Source organism: Charadrius vociferus, unplaced genomic scaffold (genome assembly GCF_000708025.1).
Source record: "Charadrius vociferus isolate BGI_N301 unplaced genomic scaffold, ASM70802v2 scaffold78, whole genome shotgun sequence".
Lineage (NCBI taxonomy): Eukaryota > Metazoa > Chordata > Aves > Charadriiformes > Charadriidae > Charadrius > Charadrius vociferus.
In genome coordinates, this window is record NW_009649927.1 from 656,505 (window position 1) to 677,986 (window position 21,482).

At 36.2% G+C, this 21,482-nt stretch overlaps 1 protein-coding gene across 1 annotated transcript in view; it reads left to right on the forward strand.

Annotated features, from left to right (window-relative positions):
- The first annotated feature begins 2,469 nt into the window (after window positions 1–2,469).
- The window catches only part of NUP133 (nucleoporin 133kDa), a 33,441-nt gene continuing 14,428 nt past the window's right edge, over window positions 2,470–21,482 (forward strand). The window contains exons 1-16 of the mRNA XM_009891138.1: window positions 2,470–2,584; window positions 3,426–3,529; window positions 4,618–4,725; window positions 6,502–6,633; window positions 9,173–9,343; window positions 9,970–10,125; window positions 10,219–10,289; window positions 10,871–11,018; window positions 11,894–12,041; window positions 12,767–12,924; window positions 13,563–13,654; window positions 15,753–15,916; window positions 17,810–17,904; window positions 18,045–18,269; window positions 19,270–19,392; window positions 19,850–19,949. Of these exons, the coding sequence (XP_009889440.1) occupies window positions 2,560–2,584; window positions 3,426–3,529; window positions 4,618–4,725; window positions 6,502–6,633; window positions 9,173–9,343; window positions 9,970–10,125; window positions 10,219–10,289; window positions 10,871–11,018; window positions 11,894–12,041; window positions 12,767–12,924; window positions 13,563–13,654; window positions 15,753–15,916; window positions 17,810–17,904; window positions 18,045–18,269; window positions 19,270–19,392; window positions 19,850–19,949 (2,020 nt within the window). The 5' untranslated portion in view covers window positions 2,470–2,559. The remainder of the gene's footprint in view (window positions 2,585–3,425; window positions 3,530–4,617; window positions 4,726–6,501; window positions 6,634–9,172; window positions 9,344–9,969; window positions 10,126–10,218; window positions 10,290–10,870; window positions 11,019–11,893; window positions 12,042–12,766; window positions 12,925–13,562; window positions 13,655–15,752; window positions 15,917–17,809; window positions 17,905–18,044; window positions 18,270–19,269; window positions 19,393–19,849; window positions 19,950–21,482) is intronic.

Here is a 21,482-nt window from a genome sequence, read left to right on the forward strand (position 1 = left end):
TACATCACGAGGACCTGGTGGTTGGGGGCTGAGCCGGTGGCGGGGGAGGAGGTGGCCTGCCCCGGCTGGCACCGGCCGCCCGGCTCGGGGGAGGCCCGCCCGGTTGTTATTTGGGGAAAGGCTCTGTCCCGCACAGTGAGGTCGGTGCCCCCAAGGATCCAAACAGGCTGGCTCTTCGTTTGCTAAAGTAGCAGTAGTTGTTGAGAGAGCTATTAGGAAGTTAAGTTGATTTTTAAAAAAGTAGAAAAAAGTATCATAATTATAAAAAAAAAAAAAAAAAAAAAAAGGAAAAAGAGCTAAGTGTTTAAGTGCTTGCCATCCGAATCTCTTCCTGCAGTCTTACAACCAAAACCCAGATGCAGACGTATAGGCTTTGAGTTAGATAAAATCATTTAACTTTACCGGAGGGGTAAAAGTGTCATTTGGTCACATGTAATAGTCAGCAGTTAGATTGTATTCGTCCTGAGCCTCAGTAAATGTATTAAGGCATACTTCTAAATGAGCCTAATGAGAGGGCTCTGCATGAAAGCTCTTGCTTTCAGCTATCTATACAAGAAGGTTTAATAAAATACTTCATCTCTCTTTGCAAACCCTGACTCGTTTTTATATGCTCAAGCCATTGTAGGTTGCCACATTGCTGTTCCATGAATGCAATTTTGCCATTTGTTGTTCTGTTTGGACATATTGTAAGATACTCTGTATCTCTGATCATCCTTAAATCTCTTTTCAGTGTTTTCTACAATATTGTTTTGAGGTATTGTCATCCTAGTACTCAAGAAGCTGTATGTGGAGTTGTCATGATGTTTTCTGTTTTGCCTTTTATTCTGTATTTAGTAAGTCAGGTGTTCCTTTTGCTGTTTGTCTGTCCTGAGTAATATTGTACAGTCAAGGCACTGTCACTGCATTCGTTGTTTTTTTTTTACGACTACTGAAGATTTTAGACACCAGTACAGGTTTATAGAATGGAAACTTCCCTGAAGTGTAGAAATTAGCCTTTCTTTCCTCTCTATGATTTTTGCTTATTGCTTGCTTTTGTACAGGTTTTGGTCTACAGTAAGACTTGATTTCTTCGGAAATCTTTGATATGGGATCTTTTTGAAAGATTTTGGGAAATTTAAGTACTTAATATTGTCTGGATTGTATTCACTGACTTTTTTTTTTCAGAAAATTCTTAGAACTATTAAGCGTGACTTTATGAAAAGGAAGAAAAAAGTTACTAATCTACATTTGCTTATTTACTTTTCTACAGGAGTAGTAAGACTTTATTAGTCTGGTTTCTTGCGTGCTGTCAGATTCTTTGTAGGATATTTGATATACTCTGTTCTCATGCCAACAAATTCTGACTGAAACATTTTATAGTTGAACTGTTTAAAGGTTGATTAAAAGTGGTATTATACATTACAACTATAAATATACAATGCCACATGTTCATTGTTCTAAATACCTCTTATTAGCATTTGAAGTTGAGGGTTCCTCAGTGTGTGCCTGGTATAGAAAAAATATGAAAATAATAAGAATTCCTGTATTTAAAAAGAAGATAAAATAGTCAAAGTTTAGGCTTCCCCCCCAGCTTCCCCTCTTCTCCCTTCCATATGAATAAGAACTGCAATTTAACATGAGCCTCAGATTAGTTTCAGGGGTTCAGAATCTCTTTTCTCAGAAGCAGCTATTTGTTGCTGCGGTAAAGAAGATTGCCTGTTTTCAGTTTTGGGGAACTTTTACTTCAGGTCTGTTTAATATCGTATTTTTCCAAACCGGGTGTCAGGCTTGTCTTCTAGCTATGTATCATCATCTTTGGGCATTTCACACTGGGGAGGTCTGTGACATCATTTTACTTGTAAGGAGAAATAAAAAGAGGGCAGTATTTTCTAAGAGCAGAGAAATTTACCTACTTAATCATGTTCAAAAGACAAGACAGACCTATGCTGTGGGGGAAGATGCAGAACAGCTTTTATAAATTATATAGTGAAACAAATAATGACTGAAATGGGTAAGAACTCTAAGTCTCCACAGTAAGATAAGGGCAATAGAAGTGCTAACTGATCCAAGCTGCCGCAGGTGTTCAAAATGTTGCACAGTGAGTACTGCCCAGCAGTGTTAGAACTGGGGATGGAAATAGGCTCTGCAGTCAGGGAATAACTCCTGTTGAGCTTCTCCTGGCATCGTGGATAGCTTTATTCTATAGATAATCAGAATATAGAGAAGTTCAACAGTGGTTTTGTTGCTGGGTGAGGAATGCATATTCAAAATCAGTTCGTTAGAAAATAAAGGAATTTGACAGCTAACAACTTGTAAGAAGCCACCAAATTACTGCTTTAGATGATGCTTCCAGAGGGAGCATGTTTATTTTGCATAAACCCATTTCATCACATCTATTTCTAAACAGATACTAATGAAGTAAATGTCTGTTGAAACTGATAAAGAAACAATAAAAAACGTAACTATCACTTTTTCTTCTGTTTAAGAGCAACTCCTACCAGAGTTATCCAGCATCCCTCAGCAAGTGAGACTATTAACTATGATGTTAAGGCTTTCGGATCCTCTCTGCCTGTTAAGGTTATGGAAGCCCTGAAGAAGGCTGATGGTAAGAACTGATTTTATTTGCTATCTTTCTCATGAAAATTGACAGGCAAGAGAAATGTTAACATATTGTTGATGCCATTTAAATGCTGACTTTACAGTGGAAACTGATGTGTTTCTGCCTTGGTTTGAATCCAACTTGGTTAACTATGTAACTATAATTGTAAGAACTATGTAACTATAATTGTAGTAACACTCATGTGGGTATGGACGCGTGTAAGTATCCTTCAGGTGCTGTCTTAACCAATATATTGTAAAATCCAAGGTTATAAAGAAAGCCAATAGTTTTTTTAGTAACTTTTCCCTATTGTTTTTTCCTCACCTTTTTTCACTTGTTTTGATTCTGTTGTGTCCTAGAGTGGATGCTCTAATGTTTGGGGTTTTTTTAATTTATTTTTAATCCACATTTGTTGCTGTTTCTAAAAGCCTCAGTGATACAAACCTTTCCCTGAGTTCAAGAAATTGGTCTTCTAAACAATTTTTCCCCGTAGATAAGTTTTCTTTTTGTAGTAAATACAAGAGGAATCAAAAATACATATCTAAAAATAATCTTAAAATTGCTGAGCAATTTACAAAGCTATTATAATCTGCTCTAAATTGATGGAAGCAGTTTCTAGGATTGTCTTGCTTTTCAGTCTCAAAAGCTGAGCATTTGTCAAATGGATTTTTAAACTTTAGGTAATAATTTGGTATCTTAATCAAATACATGGAAATTCTAACGTGGAATTTAATTTAATAGAAAATGTATTTCTTTTTTTCATATGAGAATGAAAGTTTATTGATTTTAAGGTTACTCTGCAGTGTTTTAAAAATCCAAATGCTTTAAAAAATTACTTTTTACGTAGCTGATGACCAGCTGAGCGTTCAAGTGGATGAAAGCGGATGGGCCTGGCTAGTCCATAAGGAGAGGCTGATTATTTGGAAGATTGGTCAGTCTGCAGTAGCTAAGGTAACTGAAAGATCAAGATGGAAAAACTTATATATTTTACACTAGTTGAACAGGTTATTCAGTTGTGGTTTTTTTTTTCTTGAAAGCAAGATTTTCTTTATAAATTGGAGTTTGTTTGGTTTCCCCCAAAAGCAGTGGGGTTGATATGAAGTCATACTAACAACAGTAACTGAAACACAAGCTTTTGAGGGGGCTCAACACTTTTTTGTTCCTTTTTTAATTTTTTCTTGTCACCTTAACACTAAGATTAATTATTTGCATTTTCATAGATGTGTCTCCTATGTTAAATAGTCTTGATAAAGCTTATTTTAATAGTAAAAACTAGTTGATATATTATGGTTTGGTTTGGATTATTCTGGGACTGATTTTCAACTTGTCAAAAAAAAAAAAAGGTTAGTTTCAGTTGTGCTGAACATATGTTTAATCTAGGTTTCTTATGTCAACATTTTTTTTTCCCCCCTCTGGGTAGCGTTTCTTTCAGCATAATTTCAGTGAGTAGCAAGTATGGCCAGAGGAAACCTGTAGTTACAAAATCAATATCTTTCAATTTGTGCAACGTGTGTTAATTATACAGATTCTGCACTTACAGCGGAGTGTCAGTTATACACGTTCTGGTACTTGTAGAGATTTCACAAGGGATTAAATTTTTTCTGATTGTTTAACGTTGGGGGGACAGGGGAAGGAGGAGTGTTTCCCCTCTCCACTCTGTTACAACCTAGTGAGCTTTCTCAAGCAATTCTAGTTGAATTTTGGATTGCCGCCTTGATAGCATATTGTATTAAGGAACGGTCAAATAATTGCACCTCTGAAAGAAATAATTCAATATTGTAGTGTTGTGAGAAAAACTCAGAAATAACTAAAGAAAAACAGTAATGTTTGAAAATGTACAAGTATGTGGTTTTTAGCTGTTTGGTGGTTGTGACAAACTTGCTGAAAACGTCTTGGGATGTTCTTTTGGTTCCCTTACAAAGTGTCTGGGCTAGTTGAAAATTAATTTTTAGCAGGATCAAAAAGTCTAAAGGCTTTGTGGCAGAGGAATAAATTCTTCCAGTCTCATACGTATTATGGCATCTCTTTCATTCTTACAGTTATCTCTGTGCAAAGAACTGCAGCTGCCACCCAGTGACTTCCAGTGGAGTTCTAGCTTAGCAGCTATATCTTGTCTCAGTTCCTCAGGTGAAGCACCTTCTCTGCAGGTGATCAACTTTTAAATTGTAGTGTTTAAAAATACTTTTAGACTGACTTTGAATATAGGCTATTTTATCAAGTACTTACTTGAAAACTGCATTTGGTGTTGTACTATCTATTCAAAAGGTCAGGATTGATAGTTTGGAATAAATATGCTTGAAATAAACAAAATTCTGCTAGTCTTTGCAAATTACACCATTTACATGTTATAGGATCAGATTAAATAATAGTTTTCCTAAGGATTACTTGGTGTGCTTTCGTAAGAAACAAAAATACAGTAAACTAAGAAGTATTGTGTTAACAAACACCAGGGCAATCAAATATTCAGTCTAAGCAAGCGCAATTTAAATGCATGCTGACTGAAAAAGTTGTTCAGCAGTGGTTTAATTCTGAGTACACATGGATGAGAAGCAAACACCAGCACTCCCCTTTGGCTGGGCTTTCTAAGGAAGCGGGCACTGGGAGGACATATGATTTAATGTTTTGACTGATTGCTTTCCTAAGTGCCTTTTCATAACATACTGTGCTAGAGCGTGAGGTTTGAAGATCGGTTAAGTTTTCTGAAAGTATGTTGATGTGTCTGTTACTATCATTCATGAAGAAAAGAAGCGCTCATTTTCAGTTTGGGTGCAGTTTTCAGTTAATATGTGTCGTGTGCTTAATAACTCTGTATAAGCAGTTGTCTTTGGAAGGAAGAAACAGCACAGAATATGTAATAGGATCTTTTCTTTTGACTTGTTATTGTGTTATGCTTCCAGATGATGAAAAGCAATCTTAGTATCTTGTGATTAGCTCGTAAAACTCTAAATGCTCTGTGATTTAGTCATACCCAAAGAAGTTTAAGAGGGTAATGCACCTAAACCAAGATTATTTATTTCTTTTAATTTCATCTTTCTACAGCTTGTGAGCTATGCTTGGGTACTATGATTTTACAGAGCGAAGTAGAAATATTAGTGGTAGAAAATATTTCACTAAAATGAAAGTTATTAAATAATGGTCAGGAATCACAAAGGACAAAGTGTTTGGTTTGGTTTTTTTTTTTTTTTAATTGTTGTGATGTTCACTAGACAACTGCTTTCATGTTGTGAATATCTTCATCTAGTCAAAAATCAGTGAGAAAACTCCAAGGAGCTCAGTTACAGCTTTCAGCTACAGCTCTTCTGTTGTTCTGTGATTATTATTTTTTTTCAACAACTGGTAGATTAGGTACAATGCTTTCTGTCTAAATCTCTACTTGAACACAGTCTCTTGCTTCGTGATTTGAATTTGGTATCTGAGTGATTTCCTGAGTCAGAAGTCCTAATGTAGGCACACTGTGGGCTTATGTATTTATGAAGAGAAGAGCCACCATGTGATTTGATATTTGTATTTAAGACACTAGAGTGCTTTCTTTACTAAATTATAGTCTAATTTTAAATATTCCATAGTAGCTTGTAACTCTTGGCCTCTGGAATTCTCCAGAGGCTCTTTTCTGTCTTGCAACTGTAAGTTTTGCTTGCATTCCAATAGCAGACCCTGAATTATCAGGAACAAGAACCAGCCAAAAATATTATTGTTAGCAAAATAAGCAAGTATAACATGCCCTGCACACATTAAGTTATGTTACAGAATCGTTTTGCAATTCAGTTCTAGATTTTGTCAGTGTGCATCCAAATGTATCTATTACTTTTTTGTGTGTTTTTCATGGAAAATCTTGATATGTAAAATAACATGTTTTAGTTAAAGCTGCATTCTGATTGTTATTACTATCTTGCATGTGCTGTTAATTATTTTCTCACTTCGAGTCTCTGGCAATAATGGTTGCTACCAGCGAAGGTTCTGTGCGCTACTGGCCCAATCTTGCACATGAAGGTTCCTATACAGAGACTTCTACAGACTTTGGAGGCTCTCTGTGCAGTTTCTTAACAGCAGTAAAGGTACAGTACAGTATGATTGATAATAAAATACAGCTTTAATTCCTCATTTAAAAATTAAAAAGCATGCTTCACATTATCAGTCCTAGATCTCCAATAAATGTTGCAAAGTAAACTATAAAATATTCTGAGGAGTAGTTTCAGACATTGATGAGTGTGATGATCTGAAGTAGCAGAGATGACTGATAGTCATAAATAATGATGTTAAAGTCAGGCAAGCATGCGACATTCAATCGCAAGGTTGACAGGACTGGTTTGGTACCTCAGCTGATGAGGTGTGTCAGTATTACTACTGTGATTACTTCCTGCCATCACAAAACCAGAGAACTACTTCATCTGAATCCGCAGGCCACGCACTCAGCATCTTGTGGTATAGCTCACCAGTGACTGAATTTGAGAGATTTCTGTATGAAAGTAATGAACAAGTATATTGTGAATTGTAGTCAGAAATCTTTTTTTTTATGCTGTTGATGTGCCTAAATGGGGAAAACTCTCAAAATGGATATATAAAAAAAATCAATGTGTGTTACAATACGTGTTTCTTCAAAACACTTTATTTTATAACCTTTTCAGCATCTGCGGTTCATATCCTATATTATAAATATTACTTCGGGGCATCAGCATGTCGTAAACTTTTGTAAACCTGATCAGAAGACAGTGATCTTAATGACAATTTTCTTAAGAGTTCCAAGTCTTAACACTAATATGGACCTACCCTATTAGAGTTGAATTGTGTCCAAGTTTCGGATATCAATATAAGGAATGTAAGGTCTTATCACACCTGTAGTTGAAACATTGACATCAATTCAGAGCTAGAGGAATTATTATTTTTTTTTTCCAGAACAGAGTGCTTTTATTAATCAGTGTTCTAAAGCTGCATGATATTATGTATGTGACAACTGTACTTAATTAATCATCCTGTCACTGGGCAGATTTAACCTTTAGCAACATTTTTATAAAGTATGATCACAAAAATGGTGCTGGTTTGTTTTTTGGTTTGGGTTTTTTTAATTTTTATTTTTTTTAGTTTTGTTCTGTGAACGTTTACTGTATTTACTGTACAAGTAAACAGTTCATTTGTTCAGCAACCTCAAGGCCCCTAGTATTCTTTTTTTTTTTTTTTTTAAATTGTTGTACGTCTAACAGGCTTTGTTTGTTCCCTGTAACATACAAACTTTGACCAGTTTTGAATTGAAGGCACTTTTTTTAATGCCTTGGTGGTAGGGGGCGTGAAGGCTATGTCTATGTTAGCAAGTATTTTAGATTCTATAAAGGTTAGTGCTGAGGCAATGCCACTATCTGCAGTGGTCGTTTTGGGAGAGGGAGTTGTTATTTTAAACTAGTTCCAGCCTAGCTGCATGAAATTAATGTCTGTTAACGGTCAGAGCCCGTCCTTGAGTTTAGTTTCATTCAAAGGGTGTGCAGCAGGTATGCTCGTGCTGCTCTGTGGTGTGATGAGATCCAGCAGGTAGTATGTGGGGACTCACAGAAGGTCGCTTTAGAAGGACTCTTGATGTTAATTAAAGTGCTAATGTAGATGCACTCATTAGGACGGGCAAGAGATGCACTGACAGAAGCCTCTGCCTCCTGAATGAGCTATATAAGCACCTACAGTGGAGTGCGTATTTTGCATAATGCACAAGACTTTTTCCACACTTTCTTAGTGTAAAGATAACACTGTCTTTCATCATAAGGATTACGTGAAATTTTAGTTCTCTTGTTAAACTGAAACGGAGTTTCATGGATAAAAATGTTATGCAATGATAAGAAAATCAGTCTCTGCCAGTGCTGAGTACCAGTCATATGTTTGACTTGGTGCCAATGTTTATTATTTATGAAGAAGAAAAAATCAAAACCACCACCAAAAAAAACCAACGAAAAAAACCCCAACAGAAAATAACTTATTTCTTTGTATCTGCATATTGTCTTCTTTCCTGGTCTGACACCAGCATTGTGATATCTTTTCTCAGTTATGCATTCATTAATGCACTATTAATATTTTAATTACCTGCCACAGTCCTTTTTGACATAACCAGATGGAAGAATTGTTGTGCTGTTCATTTAGATTAGTGTACTGTAGGATAGGATGCTATTTTAAAAAAAAGTTATAGCGTGCTTAGTAACATTTCAAGTTTTAAATGCGCACATGGAAGTTGAGTGTTATTTAAGTCATAATTCGATATATGAATATTACGTGTAGTAGTGCCTGTAGAGATTGATTATATGTATTGTCTTTTCATATTTTTCAAAAATATGGTTTAAAATTAAGAAAAGTATACTGTGAGCTGTACACTGCACTGATTCAAGCATAGAGAATAATTTAGAAAATTTGTTTAAATGGTCTTTTTATGTGATAAATGCTTTCTTTTTTTTTTTTTTGTTCTTTGTTAGCTCTCAAGTGCTGTGTGGATGCCTTGTGTCCTGTTCTTTTTTTAGTGTTTACCCTTGTGGGCTGACATAAAGAATTTTATCTGACACTAGAATTCTTTTGGGAATGTGATTTTAATTTTTTTTTAATATAGTTGCTTTTTCTTTTTGTTAGGGAGGAAGCTTTATTTTATCGTCTTCCAGAGGCCAGCTAGTTCGATTGATACCGGATAGTTCTGGCAAGATTCATCAGCATGCCCTGCCACAGGGCCAGGGCATGTTTTCTGGAATTGGTAGAAAGGTTTCTTCTCTTCTAGGTATATTGTCTCCTGGACATGATGCTGTGGTAAGCTTGAAAAACATTCATATGCTTTAATTTCTTTGTAATTTCTAGCCTCAGTGTTTAAGAAAGAAGCCTGTGTAAGGGTATATGATAACCAAAAAAAAGAGACAAGACTTAACTCATTTATGTTACTTATATTTCTTTGAAATTTGGAAGAAAGAGAGAAACCAAATAAATCTGTATGCTTTGTCAAGGAGAATGCTGACTTGCTCTTTAGATGTGAATAAAAGTAGCCTTTAAAGTAGTAATACTTCCTGGGGAACATGCAATGATTCAAAGTCTTGCCTCTTCCTAGTAATAGTCTCATTGCTACTTGAAGAAACTAAAAGTAACCTGTAATTTTACTTTTCTGATTTAGGGTGCCCAGGGATGGTGATTGGGTTGAGCTTTATCAGTGAATTCCACAGTTGGAAAGTATGAGAAACATACTTACTATAGATGTTCTTATATCTATAAAATAAGACTGCTCTTGGAAATTAGCGTAATACTCTCATCTTGTAGTGTAACTTGTGTAGGTTGTCCAAGGAAGGGATTTTTTTTTTTTTTCAGACTGAGAGTGGTGTAGATTGTTGTATCCAAATATTAAGGCTGTGCTTTAACCTTTTTAGCTTTTTCTTTTTTAAATGCAGATTTCTAGTGTTCTTTGGGATAAAGAGAGATCAAGCTTTTATATGCTAACAAGTTCAAATCTATATAAATGGGAAATTGATGATTCATCAGAACGTTATATTCTCAGCTGGGATATCAACAGGATCCTGAAAGAACATATTACAGATGCAATTTGGGTAAGAGCTAGCTTACCTGGAAGGGGTTTGTGTGTTTTTTTTAGTTAATAGCCTATTTATGTGTAGTTTTAAGTCAGTTGTGTTGGTTTTTAGGGTTCTGAAAGTAACTATGAAGATATTAAAGGAGGAGTAAATATACAATACATGGATTTGCAACAGAATCGGTAAGGAAGTACACTTGCATCTGGTAGGACTTATGTTAATGAGATACATGTGTTCTATTTTCTTGCAAAAACTTTATGTAAGTAATTGCAATTTAATTTTATTGAGTGTCACTGTTGATAAAATAAACACGTCATATTAGATAACTAGATTATCCTATACTTCACACTGTCGTTCTCTTTAGCATTAAAACTTTGTTACCTGAGAATAATTCCTTTCACTTTTTTTAGTGTCATTTTATTAGGTTTGGGTATTTGTTTTGTCTTGATATTACAAAGAGAGCAAATAAGCAATTGTAACTTGTTCCAGCAAATGCAAAGAATTCAGTATCTCTTGTATTTAATTTAATTACATAAAATCACAAGTGCCTTGGTTCAGTTTTATACTAAAGCATAAATACTATTAATAAAACAGTTCTTTAGAAAGAACAAATAGTATAGTCGTTCTTTCTAAAAATAATACAATATTGGAAAAGATTTATTTTTAATTGTACTTAAAGATCTTGGGTTTTGTGTGGTAGGGTGTGAGCAAGTAAAATATGTAATAATCATCTCCCAATGATGTGACATCTGTTGTTGAATAGCGATGGACTGGTGATACTTGCTGCAGCATGGCATCCTGGAGATCGTCCGTGTCTTGTCTACTACACTCTGATAACAGTAGAAGATAAAGGCTACCAGATGTCTGATGATGTTGTTGTGGAGGTCACACAGTATAATCCATCTTTTCAGGTATGCGAATGAACACTCTGAAACTGAGTTGAGAAAGCACGGTGTTTCAGAATATTCCTATACGTATGTCAGCTATGAGATTTTTGTCTAAAGGAAAATCAGGTTCTCTGTCTTAAGGTTGTTCTTGGAATATGTATTTGTAGTATTCTGAGGAAAACGTGTCCTAGCATCTTTCAGTGTTTAATAATAACTGTATGTAAACTTTACATTTTAAGGTATAACATAAACCCCCCTCAAAAATAGAATTCTAACCACCTGATTATTACTGATTTATTTTAATTTTTGTCCTGTCTGTGAAAGTTTCTACAGAGTAATTTTATGATATACTCATGCAGTCCACTTAAAACAGATTTCAGACTCTGTTGAGACCCTTGTAAGCAGGAAAAGGAATTAAGAAATCTGTGTGTTGGTCCTTGCTAGACAACTGGCTTGCTGGGAGGGGAGGACACGTTGGTTGTCCTTAAGTTACGTCATTTGTGCTATCTCTTCTAGAAGCATAAACTTGGGCATTAGCTAACTTTGGTAAATTTATTCCACTCTCCCCCCTCTCCTCTCTGCCTGTAATGGCATTTTAAAATTGAATCTTAACATGGAAGGAGAGTGAAAATTGTAGAATAATTGATCTGTTTACTAATTTCACATGGGAAGATAAGTAATAATTTGATATACATGGAATTAAAAAAACCCAGGAGCTTAAGTTTTAGGGCAAATTAAAAGTGGTTTGGTTTGGGTTTTTTTAGGTTATAAGTTATATCCGTATGTTCTTGTTAAAAATTAAAACAAATTCAGGCAACTTACATCTAAAATTTTAAAGGCTGATCTTTGTTTAAGGTTTTGATTGTACATGTGATATTCTTTGTATGTAATGCTTTCAGTCAGAAGAGGAAGCGTTGTGCTGTCTGGTAGTCCCAGATTACTTTAGCCATGCTGCTTACCTCTATAAGGAAGATGAAGTGTTTGCTTGTTCCACCGGAACTGGAAGAATTTCTTTACCACAGGAGAAAATCATATTTGGCATACAAGGTAACATGCAGGGGGGGAAAAAAATAATCGCATTTCATTGATACTTTCTAATTGAATGTTTTTACAGTATTTAGATTTCTCAGAGAGCAGAATCATATTTATGCTTCTTTTTATTAAATCTTTCCAGTTGAGAGTTTCTCATGAGCGTATGGAGAAAACGCTGACATGACATAGAATCATAGAATAACATCCAGTATTGTTATCACTTACTCTGCAGTGGTTTTGGATGAAAATGAAGTATGCTATATGAAGGAGTAGGGGTTTTGTTTGTGGGGCTTTTTGCCCCCCCTCCCGCCCCCCCTTTTTCTCCCCTTCTCCTCCCCCCATTTACTGTGGGTGTTGGGTTTTTGGTTTTGGTTTTGGTTTTTCCCCTTGAAGTTAAGTTTGTGTTGAGACTTAGCCTAAAATTCATAGTAGGTGCCTGTGTCAGATGTCTCTGTCATCCTTGACCATCAGAGGTGTTTTCAAGTAGGACATGCACATCAGTCCGTAGGTAGAATTGGAACCACCTGAATCTTGATTATTTTTTTTTCTTCTTTGTTTCTTTAAACTTGCAGTATGTGGAAACCTGCTTCTTAAGTAGCAAATAGTATCCATAATTTCTGTAAGTCAGGTGCAGCTGTCAGTAACTGTTAGTTCCTTCATGACAAGATTTAATAATTGTGAACTGCTACATTTTGTTCTTAAAGTGGCATTTATGTGCTTTTTTTCTTCCCTCATCGTAGGAGATAGCATTTTAGGAGCAGGTTCCTGTATTAGCCTTCCTATCTTCTTTACCAAAAAAAGTGGACTTCTCACCATCTTGTCCAGGGAAAACATTTCTGTGCTTCCTGAAGACCTGGAAGAATCCCTGTCCTCTTCTGTTGCTGGACCAAGAAGTGAGGTAATGGTTGTTTCCTTGGCTACTTGAAAACTGAGGGTAGAAATAAAATGTTTTTTATTACTGTGAAAATCCTAGCTTATTTGAGTTGTAAAGGATTTTTTTAAATAGAGACTCAAACACTTGTAATGAAACCTAAGAAATTTTACATCATCTGCTGGTTTGAGTAACTTTTTTGTATTCTTTTTTTTTTTGAAGTTGACATTTCTATGAAATTTGTATTTTTTTTCATGTAGATGTATGTCACTATATAACACTAAAAAAGTTGTTACAATATATAAATATAACACTTAAATTGTTTTTGTGGCTGATAGTACTCATGAATAACTTTTAAATTCTGTCAAAAATGGTGGGTTTGAATGTTCAGATATTTAAAATTACTATAGACTGGTGAAATAAGTTGGCATAAATTCTTTTTGCAGTTTATGTGAATTTTATTAATATGCTTGAGGTCAAACCCCTGTGTGACTTTCATTGTAATGTATCTTGTGGGCTTATGTTTAGCTTAATAAACACAACCACTTCCAGGTGGCATTTGTTTTTTTAAAATCTGTGTTGCTGCTACTTAGAAAGATTGTTTTAATTTCATGATGAAGATTGATATTTGTCTTTCAGCTGAAGTTTTTACTTTGCATTTTCAGAGTCCTGCGTTTGATGCAACCAGTAGGCTTGAAATTACAGCTCAAGAAGATAAGGCTAAATTACTGAAAGCTGCTTTTCTACAGTACTGCAGGTAGAAACTGCACTTGGTTTTTGCGGCTTTGTTTGCTATTCTTGAAGGCACTCTGATATTTGAGTAAGAGATTGTCTTGGTAAAGATACTCCTGTATTGTTTTAAGTAAAAGCTATTCTAATGATACATGTACATCTTCATTAGGAAAGTGTTAGATACATCTTGAGCTAGTGAAGGAGTGATATGTGCTAGAAAGGAGCAGACTTGTATAATCTTAATGACTTTTCACTTACCCGGCATAAATTCCGTGATGTTACATTACTGCCAGTGAAACAACTTTAAACTTTGTTATTTTCACTTCTTTTAGTAAGTGGTGTTTTGTTGTTAAATATTCTTTCCTTTTCTTCTTCACTTTTATTTGCATAGCTGTTTACAGTAATACTTTTGAATATGTTTAATTACTACTTATGCGGCCATGAAGAATAACTAGCATGGCAGATTCTGTGGCAAGATGGTATCTTTTTTTTGGATTGACTGATATGGGGGGAGTGGAAGGAAATACATGTTCGTCAAACTATCCCGATTAAAGCAACCTGACTGTTGGGAGGCATGCAGTGCCTGTGAAAGGTTTGATGTAGACAAGAGTGATGTAAACACGGGAGGAAAAGGAGAGATGAGAAGGTAAACGGAGCTGTAGACTTAGTTTAACTCTATTTAGAGGGGATTGCTTTCAGTATATATTTATTTAAAAAAAACCCTCAACCCACAAACCTTCTTACAACTAATCTCCTTAAAGAGTCTTAAAACTTGGAAAGAACAGATTTAAGTAACAGGAAGTAGGAGTGCTTTTGACAGAGCTGCATGTGAGGCAGAAGATTATGAAGGGGATTAGGTGCATATAATAAAGGGTATCAAGACGAGATGTGTAAACATGCACAGAATTTAGAAATAAAATCTATATGTATTCCCAAGTGGACATGTCAGTATACAGAACTGCGGTTGAAGATGGTTGTAGTCCTGAGGTGACTGGAATAGCTAAGGTCTGAGAGCACAGGTAACGAATACGAAAGTCGATATCACTGAGGATGTGAACAAGGGGGTTGGAAACAGGGTCAGAAGAAAGTAGGAGATAGTAAGGAAAACAATGTCAAACAGTATGAAAGTTTAATGTTATTTTGATTGATTAAAACCTGCGTTATATTTATGAAACTAGAAGAAGTTAATTATTTGATGTCTATAGTATTGATTCAGATTTTTCCAGAAAAATAGTATGGTAAAATGAATGGGGAAATCTTCCACAGAACAGATGTAGCAATGGCCTGTCCGGATGACCAAGTAGTTGATGCAGAGCAAATAATGGAAGGTTGTTTAATAGAAGATTAAGTATTCCAGTTTTTAAAAGTATAGTTTGTTTTGGTAAACCTTTGTGCGTTTTCTGGATGCCCTGCTGTTTTTTATTTCAAGATACCTTGGTCATAGAAACATTCAAACTGAAAGCCCCACAAAAGTTAGAAGTATTTCCAAAATCAGATAGTATATTGGAATCACAGTATCCCTTCTCAGTCAGAATACTATAATTTTTCGTCACAAAATTAAATCAGTGCTTTTGTGAATACTGCGTACTTGCGTAGAGTTCTTCAGTACAACTTCATGCGTTGGAGATTTAAGCATTTGGATGCTTATTACCCTTTTACTTACTGACCTGAATAGAGAAGGATTCTCTGAAGCGTTTTCCTGGGAGCTTTTACTCTATTGCCATTTGTGGGAGTGATTACGTGTACTCTTGGGAGGATTTTGAAGCAATCAATAGAAATTTGGTGACTTAGCTACCAGAGACACCCAGACTTAGCTCTGTGTGGTGCATCTTTTCTCTTAAATAGTAATAATAGGGATAATAAAATAAAAAGTGATTTGAAACACTTTGTGGCTTGTGCTTTTTTGCTTTATAGACTGTGCAGTCTACTTGCTTTAAAACAATCAGAATACCTTTTGTCCATAGAATCAGTAATTTAAAGGTAGCCCAAATGATGCTTGATGTTTGTAATCTAAAGCACTTTACAAAAGGTCTATCAGAAAATCCTACTAATGGAGTGGTTCTTGTTTCTATAATCCTATCTATTGTTTTTATTTCACGTACTGTGTATTTCTTTTATTTCAGGAAAGATGTCATCAATGCACAAAGCATGGTAGTTGAGCTCTTTCCAAGTAATGCAGATCTGGATTCTGATGCTGAACTGGATAGGGCAGTGACTCGGATCAGTGTGGACTTAATGGATGATTATCCTGCCTCTGATCCAAGATGGGCTGAATCTGTACCTGAAGGTAAACATAATGGTATGGAGGGAGGTTGTTGAGGTTTTGGTGTTGGTTGCATCGTGTTGTTTGAGTTTGTTTTGTTTTGTTTTTTTTTTTATTGGGGAGGGGGGAACTGTCTATAGTACTCTAGATAAAATCACAGTTTAAGCTTTGCAAAAAGGCATAGGTGTCCCTTGCCCTCTTCCACCACTAGATATGTTTTCAGAAAGGTTAAAAGATGCATCCCGTGGGATTGCCAGATAAACTTGCAGTCTACTGTGATTAGTTCTTGACTTTATATAGAAAACACAAACAGCAAAGAAAAGGGTACATTTCTGAGAAGGGTACTCTATGCAAGGAACAGTTGGTGTCACTTTCATGTTTCCATGATTCCTTGGACCAATCTAAATTACTTTCCACGAATAGGTATGTTGAGAGAAAGAGTTTGTTTGCTCATGCTTAGCCCTTTGTTAACATGGCTGCGCAGCTTCTGTTAGGCTTGGATCCTGAGTGAGCTTCTGAGTAGAGTAAGCTTCTATCCCTCTGGGGCATTGGTATTTGTGTCTGCCAGAAAGAGGACTGGAGAAATTTATTTTGGAGTATTTGTTGTATGGAAAGAGTTAAAGCAGACATGTTTTCAGCAAGCAACTTTGTTCACGCTTCCCTGTCTCTTATGAAGAGTGTTAATTTGAAACTGTCCCCAGGACCTCTAGGCAGCAGTTGCCAGTTACTGAGCAGAGACTGAGTTTGAGAGTTCGTGTAGTAAATAGTTACAGATGGATGATGCTTCCTGCTGTTGTTTCAGTGTGGCAGCCAGTTAGAAATTGTCAAGCATCAGATACTTAGTATTTTCTGAATCAACTTTCTAATTCGCCAGCTTATCTGCATTTTTTCCTGGCTAAAGCAAGAAGTGAAAATTGATAGCTTCTTGGAAATAGTCTTGCTAATTTTGCTCATAGTGATAGTTCTTGTGAGTTTTTGTATCTTGTTAGTCTTTTGGTTTAAAGCACACTTAGAATATACAAAAATTCTGAAATGGGAAAATCATTTGGGCTCCAGAGAACTCTGCTAAGGTGAGATATTTATACTCATAGCATTGCCTAGGTTGGAAGGGACCTTTAAGATCATCGAGTCCAGCCATCAACTTAACACTGCCAAAACCACCACTAAACCATGTCCCTAAGTGCCGTGTCTACATGTCTTTTAAATACCTGCAGGGATGGTGACTCCACCACTTCCCTGGGCAGCCTGTTCCAGTGCTTGATAACTCTTCCGGTGAAGAAATTTTTCCCAATACCCATAGTAAACCTCCCCTGGCGTAACTTGAGGCCATTTGTGGGGAAGCTTTCATCATCCTTACTGACTCCTTTAAGGACCAGATTGTCCAGACTGAAATGTTATCTGACTTTTCATATGCAAGCTCGTTTGAGGAAGAATAAAAGTAGAGCGGTGCTGGGCAACCACTTACCTTGTGCAGTGGAACTGTGCAGAGTCAATTACGCTTGAATGCTTGTCAGTGCTATTCTGTAGTACCCTGTGGCCTACAGCATAATAAATTTAGCAATAGCTAGTCCACAGTGAAGATAAAAATTGGAATCTTAATCTTACTGAAACTTGAATAAGCTGGTGAGCTGCTATTTTAGCAGCGTAATGGATTGAGTGCTTCAGAATAGTTGTACTGATTTAAAGATACTTGATTTCTTCTAAAGACTTTACTTCAGCTATGACAGATTTCAAAAACCACATTAAAAATAGGATGGTAAGCAATATATAAATGTGTTTGCATATATTTTAAAAAGTAACAGTGCAGTAACACTATAGAAACTTATAGAAATACGTTTACCTCAGCGGCAAAAAAAAAAGCGTATCGAAGAAATGAAGATATCAAGTGCTCTTACCTAAGATTTTTTTTCTTTTTAGAAGCAGCTGGTTTCACCAACACATCTCTCATTCTTCTTCATCAGCTAGAGGATAAAACAAAAGCACATTCCTTCTTCATTGAGTTTCTTCATCAGGTAAAATTCTATTGTTCTTTTGGTATCAGCACCCATAGTAGAGTATTATTTTGTCTTAAAGTAGCTCTTCTGGAACATTGTTTAAAGTGCATGTGATGGTTTGTGGTTTTTTTTTTTTTATTTGTTTGTTTTAATGAAAGGTTGGTGTGTTTGAACGTCTGGGCAGTTTTCCAGTACGAGGGATGCCAATGGCAACTCGGTTGTTGCTCTGTGAGCACGCAGAGAAGCTAGCAGCAGCTATTGTTCTCAAGAATCACCACTCGAGGCTGCCCGATCTAGTGAATGCTGCTATACTGATCGCATTAAACAAAAGAGAATGTGATGTTCCACCAAGTCTTACCGCTGCAGATGTGTTCTTTCGAGAGGTAAGAAACCTGTTATTTCTGAATCATTGTGTAGTATTGCATGTAGTAAAAGTTGCAGTGCATTAATATGTACTTTGAAACTTTTCCCTGTAAAGGGAAATTGTATAAAGTTGAATTGATTTTTTAAGTAGGGATGGTGTGGTAGTGTTTTTCCTCACTTTAGTATACGTGCTTTTTTATGCCTGTAGCTGAAGCATGAATTCTGACAAATTTCGTATAGCATAAGTAAAGTTGATATGATTGCTGACTAACCTACGTGGGTGAGCAATGAAAAAGACCAATGACGTTCTTTGGCACATCAGAAAACATATGCTAAATTATCATTTTTAAGGGGTGAACTGAAGTGTATGAAGCTTTCTAGATAGGAGAGCCACTTTGATGCACTGCCCTGGATGGAATTGTATCAGTTCAGTCTCTTATAATTTTTTGTAGTCTCTAACATTAGTGAGTGTAAGCTAGTTCTCCATTTATGCCGCATTCTAGTCCAGCACCCAGTCTTTATTTCTTTCTTCCTTCTTGAGAAGAACTATACACAAAACATTTATTCTTACAAGTTTTTTCCTGTAGAGGACAGTAGTTGCTAATGGAGAAAAATAAATATAAAAGAAAATAGAAGTAATACTCTGCTATTTTAAAGCAGGTATGTTATCCAGTATACTTTAGCTAACAAAGGTTCTACTGCCAGATGTTTCAGAAGGATATGGAGGAATATGCTTAATAAAAGTTTATGGAGTTGCCTTCAAAAAAAGATGATTTCTTTTTTACTTCCAGATTTAAGTCTAGAAATAAGGCAATTCTTGTATTCAAAGTATTGTATGAAATATAAGATAGTGTTTTCTTTATCCGTTTGAGTAGTTGATACCTTTTAATATTTTTGGCTATTGATGTGGTTTCTACTAATATGTGTTTATTTTTCTATACAACTCATAACTTGGCTTTCAAGTATCAGCTGGTAATGGATATGTTTGTGCTCAGTGCAATTTTTCTTTCTGTCTTTAAGGTGTCCCAGATAGATTCCATCTTTGAATGCTTACTAGAAGAAGAGGAACAAATCCTGAAAGATATGCCTATGGAATCAATTGAGTGGGCCCAGATAGTTGTCAATGTGAACATCATCATTAAGGTATAGAATTCCATTAACTCTTAAAATGTTTGTGGGAGGGGAAGTTAAATATTGAAGAGCACCCAACAAGTTCAGTGCAGTACATCTGAGTTACTGATACGAGAACAAAAGTGAACACATTTTTCACAAGTGCAAATAATTAGGAAGGAAAAGATGGTCTCATGCAGAATTAGGGACATTCCTTTTCCTCCTAAGCCACTGCTAAAGAGAATTTGAGAAGTTGCAGCATTGTAGGCAGATGTGAAAACATGAGTACATAGCAAGGAGTGAAGAGCTTATGCTTGAGCACTGAGGTTTCTTGCTCGGTCAGTGTGTGCTCTTCTGTACAACTGAGAAAGTGGTGTAGAAAGAAGGGGGATATTAAAAGAATGTTTCAGAATTAGAAAAGACAACATCTTTTATGGTCTGTGTATATGCAGGTAGACTTTAAAGTACTTATGTCCTTGCCTTTAAATAGGACATGCTACAAGCTGCCTGTCAGTATCGTCAATCTAGAGCCTCCTTATATAAAACAGGAGAGCTTCCAGAAGGAGAACCGGAATATATTCCATGGACAGGTGAGAAATTATTGTTACTAGTAGTTTATTAATTATTGATACTAAAGAAAAATATTTTTCATGAGTTTCAGAACTGAAGAATTTTAATCTGACTGCTAAACTTACTGTTAAAAGCTGCTACAAGGTTGTCAGTAAGAACAGGAGAAGCTAAAGGTTTCATTTGGTGAATGACATGGAATGAATCAATGAACACTTATTTTGTCCAGTATTGATGATAATTCTTTAAAATTTGTATTACAAATTTGACTACAAAAACAAAGCTTGGGAGACAAAATTAATTACAAAGTTAATTTCTTATTTTTTATTATGCACTGGTTCTGGTTGGCAGACCTATGGGATACATAAAGTTAGAATCACTGAATGGTCAGGGTTGGAAGGGACCTCTGGAGATCATCTAGTCCAAGCCCCCGCCAGAGCAGGGTCACCTACAACAGGTTGCACAGGACGGCGTCCAGGCGGGTTTTGAATGTCTCCAGAGTGGGGGACTCCACCACCTCTCTGGGCAGCCTGTTCCAGTGCTCCACTACCCCCAAAGTAAAGAAGTTCCTCCTCATGTTAAGATGGAACTTCCTATGTTCAAGTTTGTGCCCGTTACCTCTTTTCCTGTCACTGGGCACCACTGAAAAAGACTGTTCCCATCCCCCTGGCACCCTCCCTTTAAGTATTTGTAAGCATTAATAAGATCCCCCCCTCAACCATCTTTTCTCTAGACTAAAGAGACCCAAGTCCCTCAGCCTTTCTTCATATGAGAGATGTTCTAATCCCCTAATCATCTTCGTAGCCCTTTGCTGGACCCTCTCCAGCAGATCCCTGTCTTTCTTGAACTGGGAAGCCCAGAACTGGATGCAGAACTCCAGATGTGGCCTCACCAGGGCAGAGGGGGAGGATGACCTCCCTCAACCTGCTGGCCACACTCTTCTTGATGCACCCCAGGATGCCATTGGCCTTCTTGGCCGCCAGGGCTCATTGCTGGCTCATGGTCATCCTGTTGTCCACCAGGACTCCCAGGTCCCTCTCCACAGAGCTGCTCTCCAGGAGGTCAGCCCCAACCTGTACTGATGCATGGGGTGAGAATGAATCATAAGATGTGATCTACAACTATTCTAAAAGAACTGATGATTTTTGACTTTTTTAAGTGTTTTATTTTGATGGTTTAATAACAGGAAAAACTATCAGAACAAATATTTGTAGAAGCAAGCACTTTCCAGTTGATGCTTAAGCTTCACTGCAGCCTCTACGCATAAAACACACTTGCTTAGTGCTCCCAAGATAAATATCTTTTGAAAAGCAGGACCCGTGCAAGCTATTTTGATGTATTATGTCTTGATGACTATGTCAGGCATTTAAATCAGGTTAACAGAAGTTGCCTTTTCCTTGTGTGTATTCTCTACTTTGCTTACAGATTGTGCAAGCAATTCTTTTCTTCTGAAAAATAGCTGGTATTGATAGTTGACAATGTAGATCTGTGTAGTTCAGGTGATTTTGTTTCTGTTCTTTTTTGTTTACTACCTTTTGGCCAAATTTAATATGTAA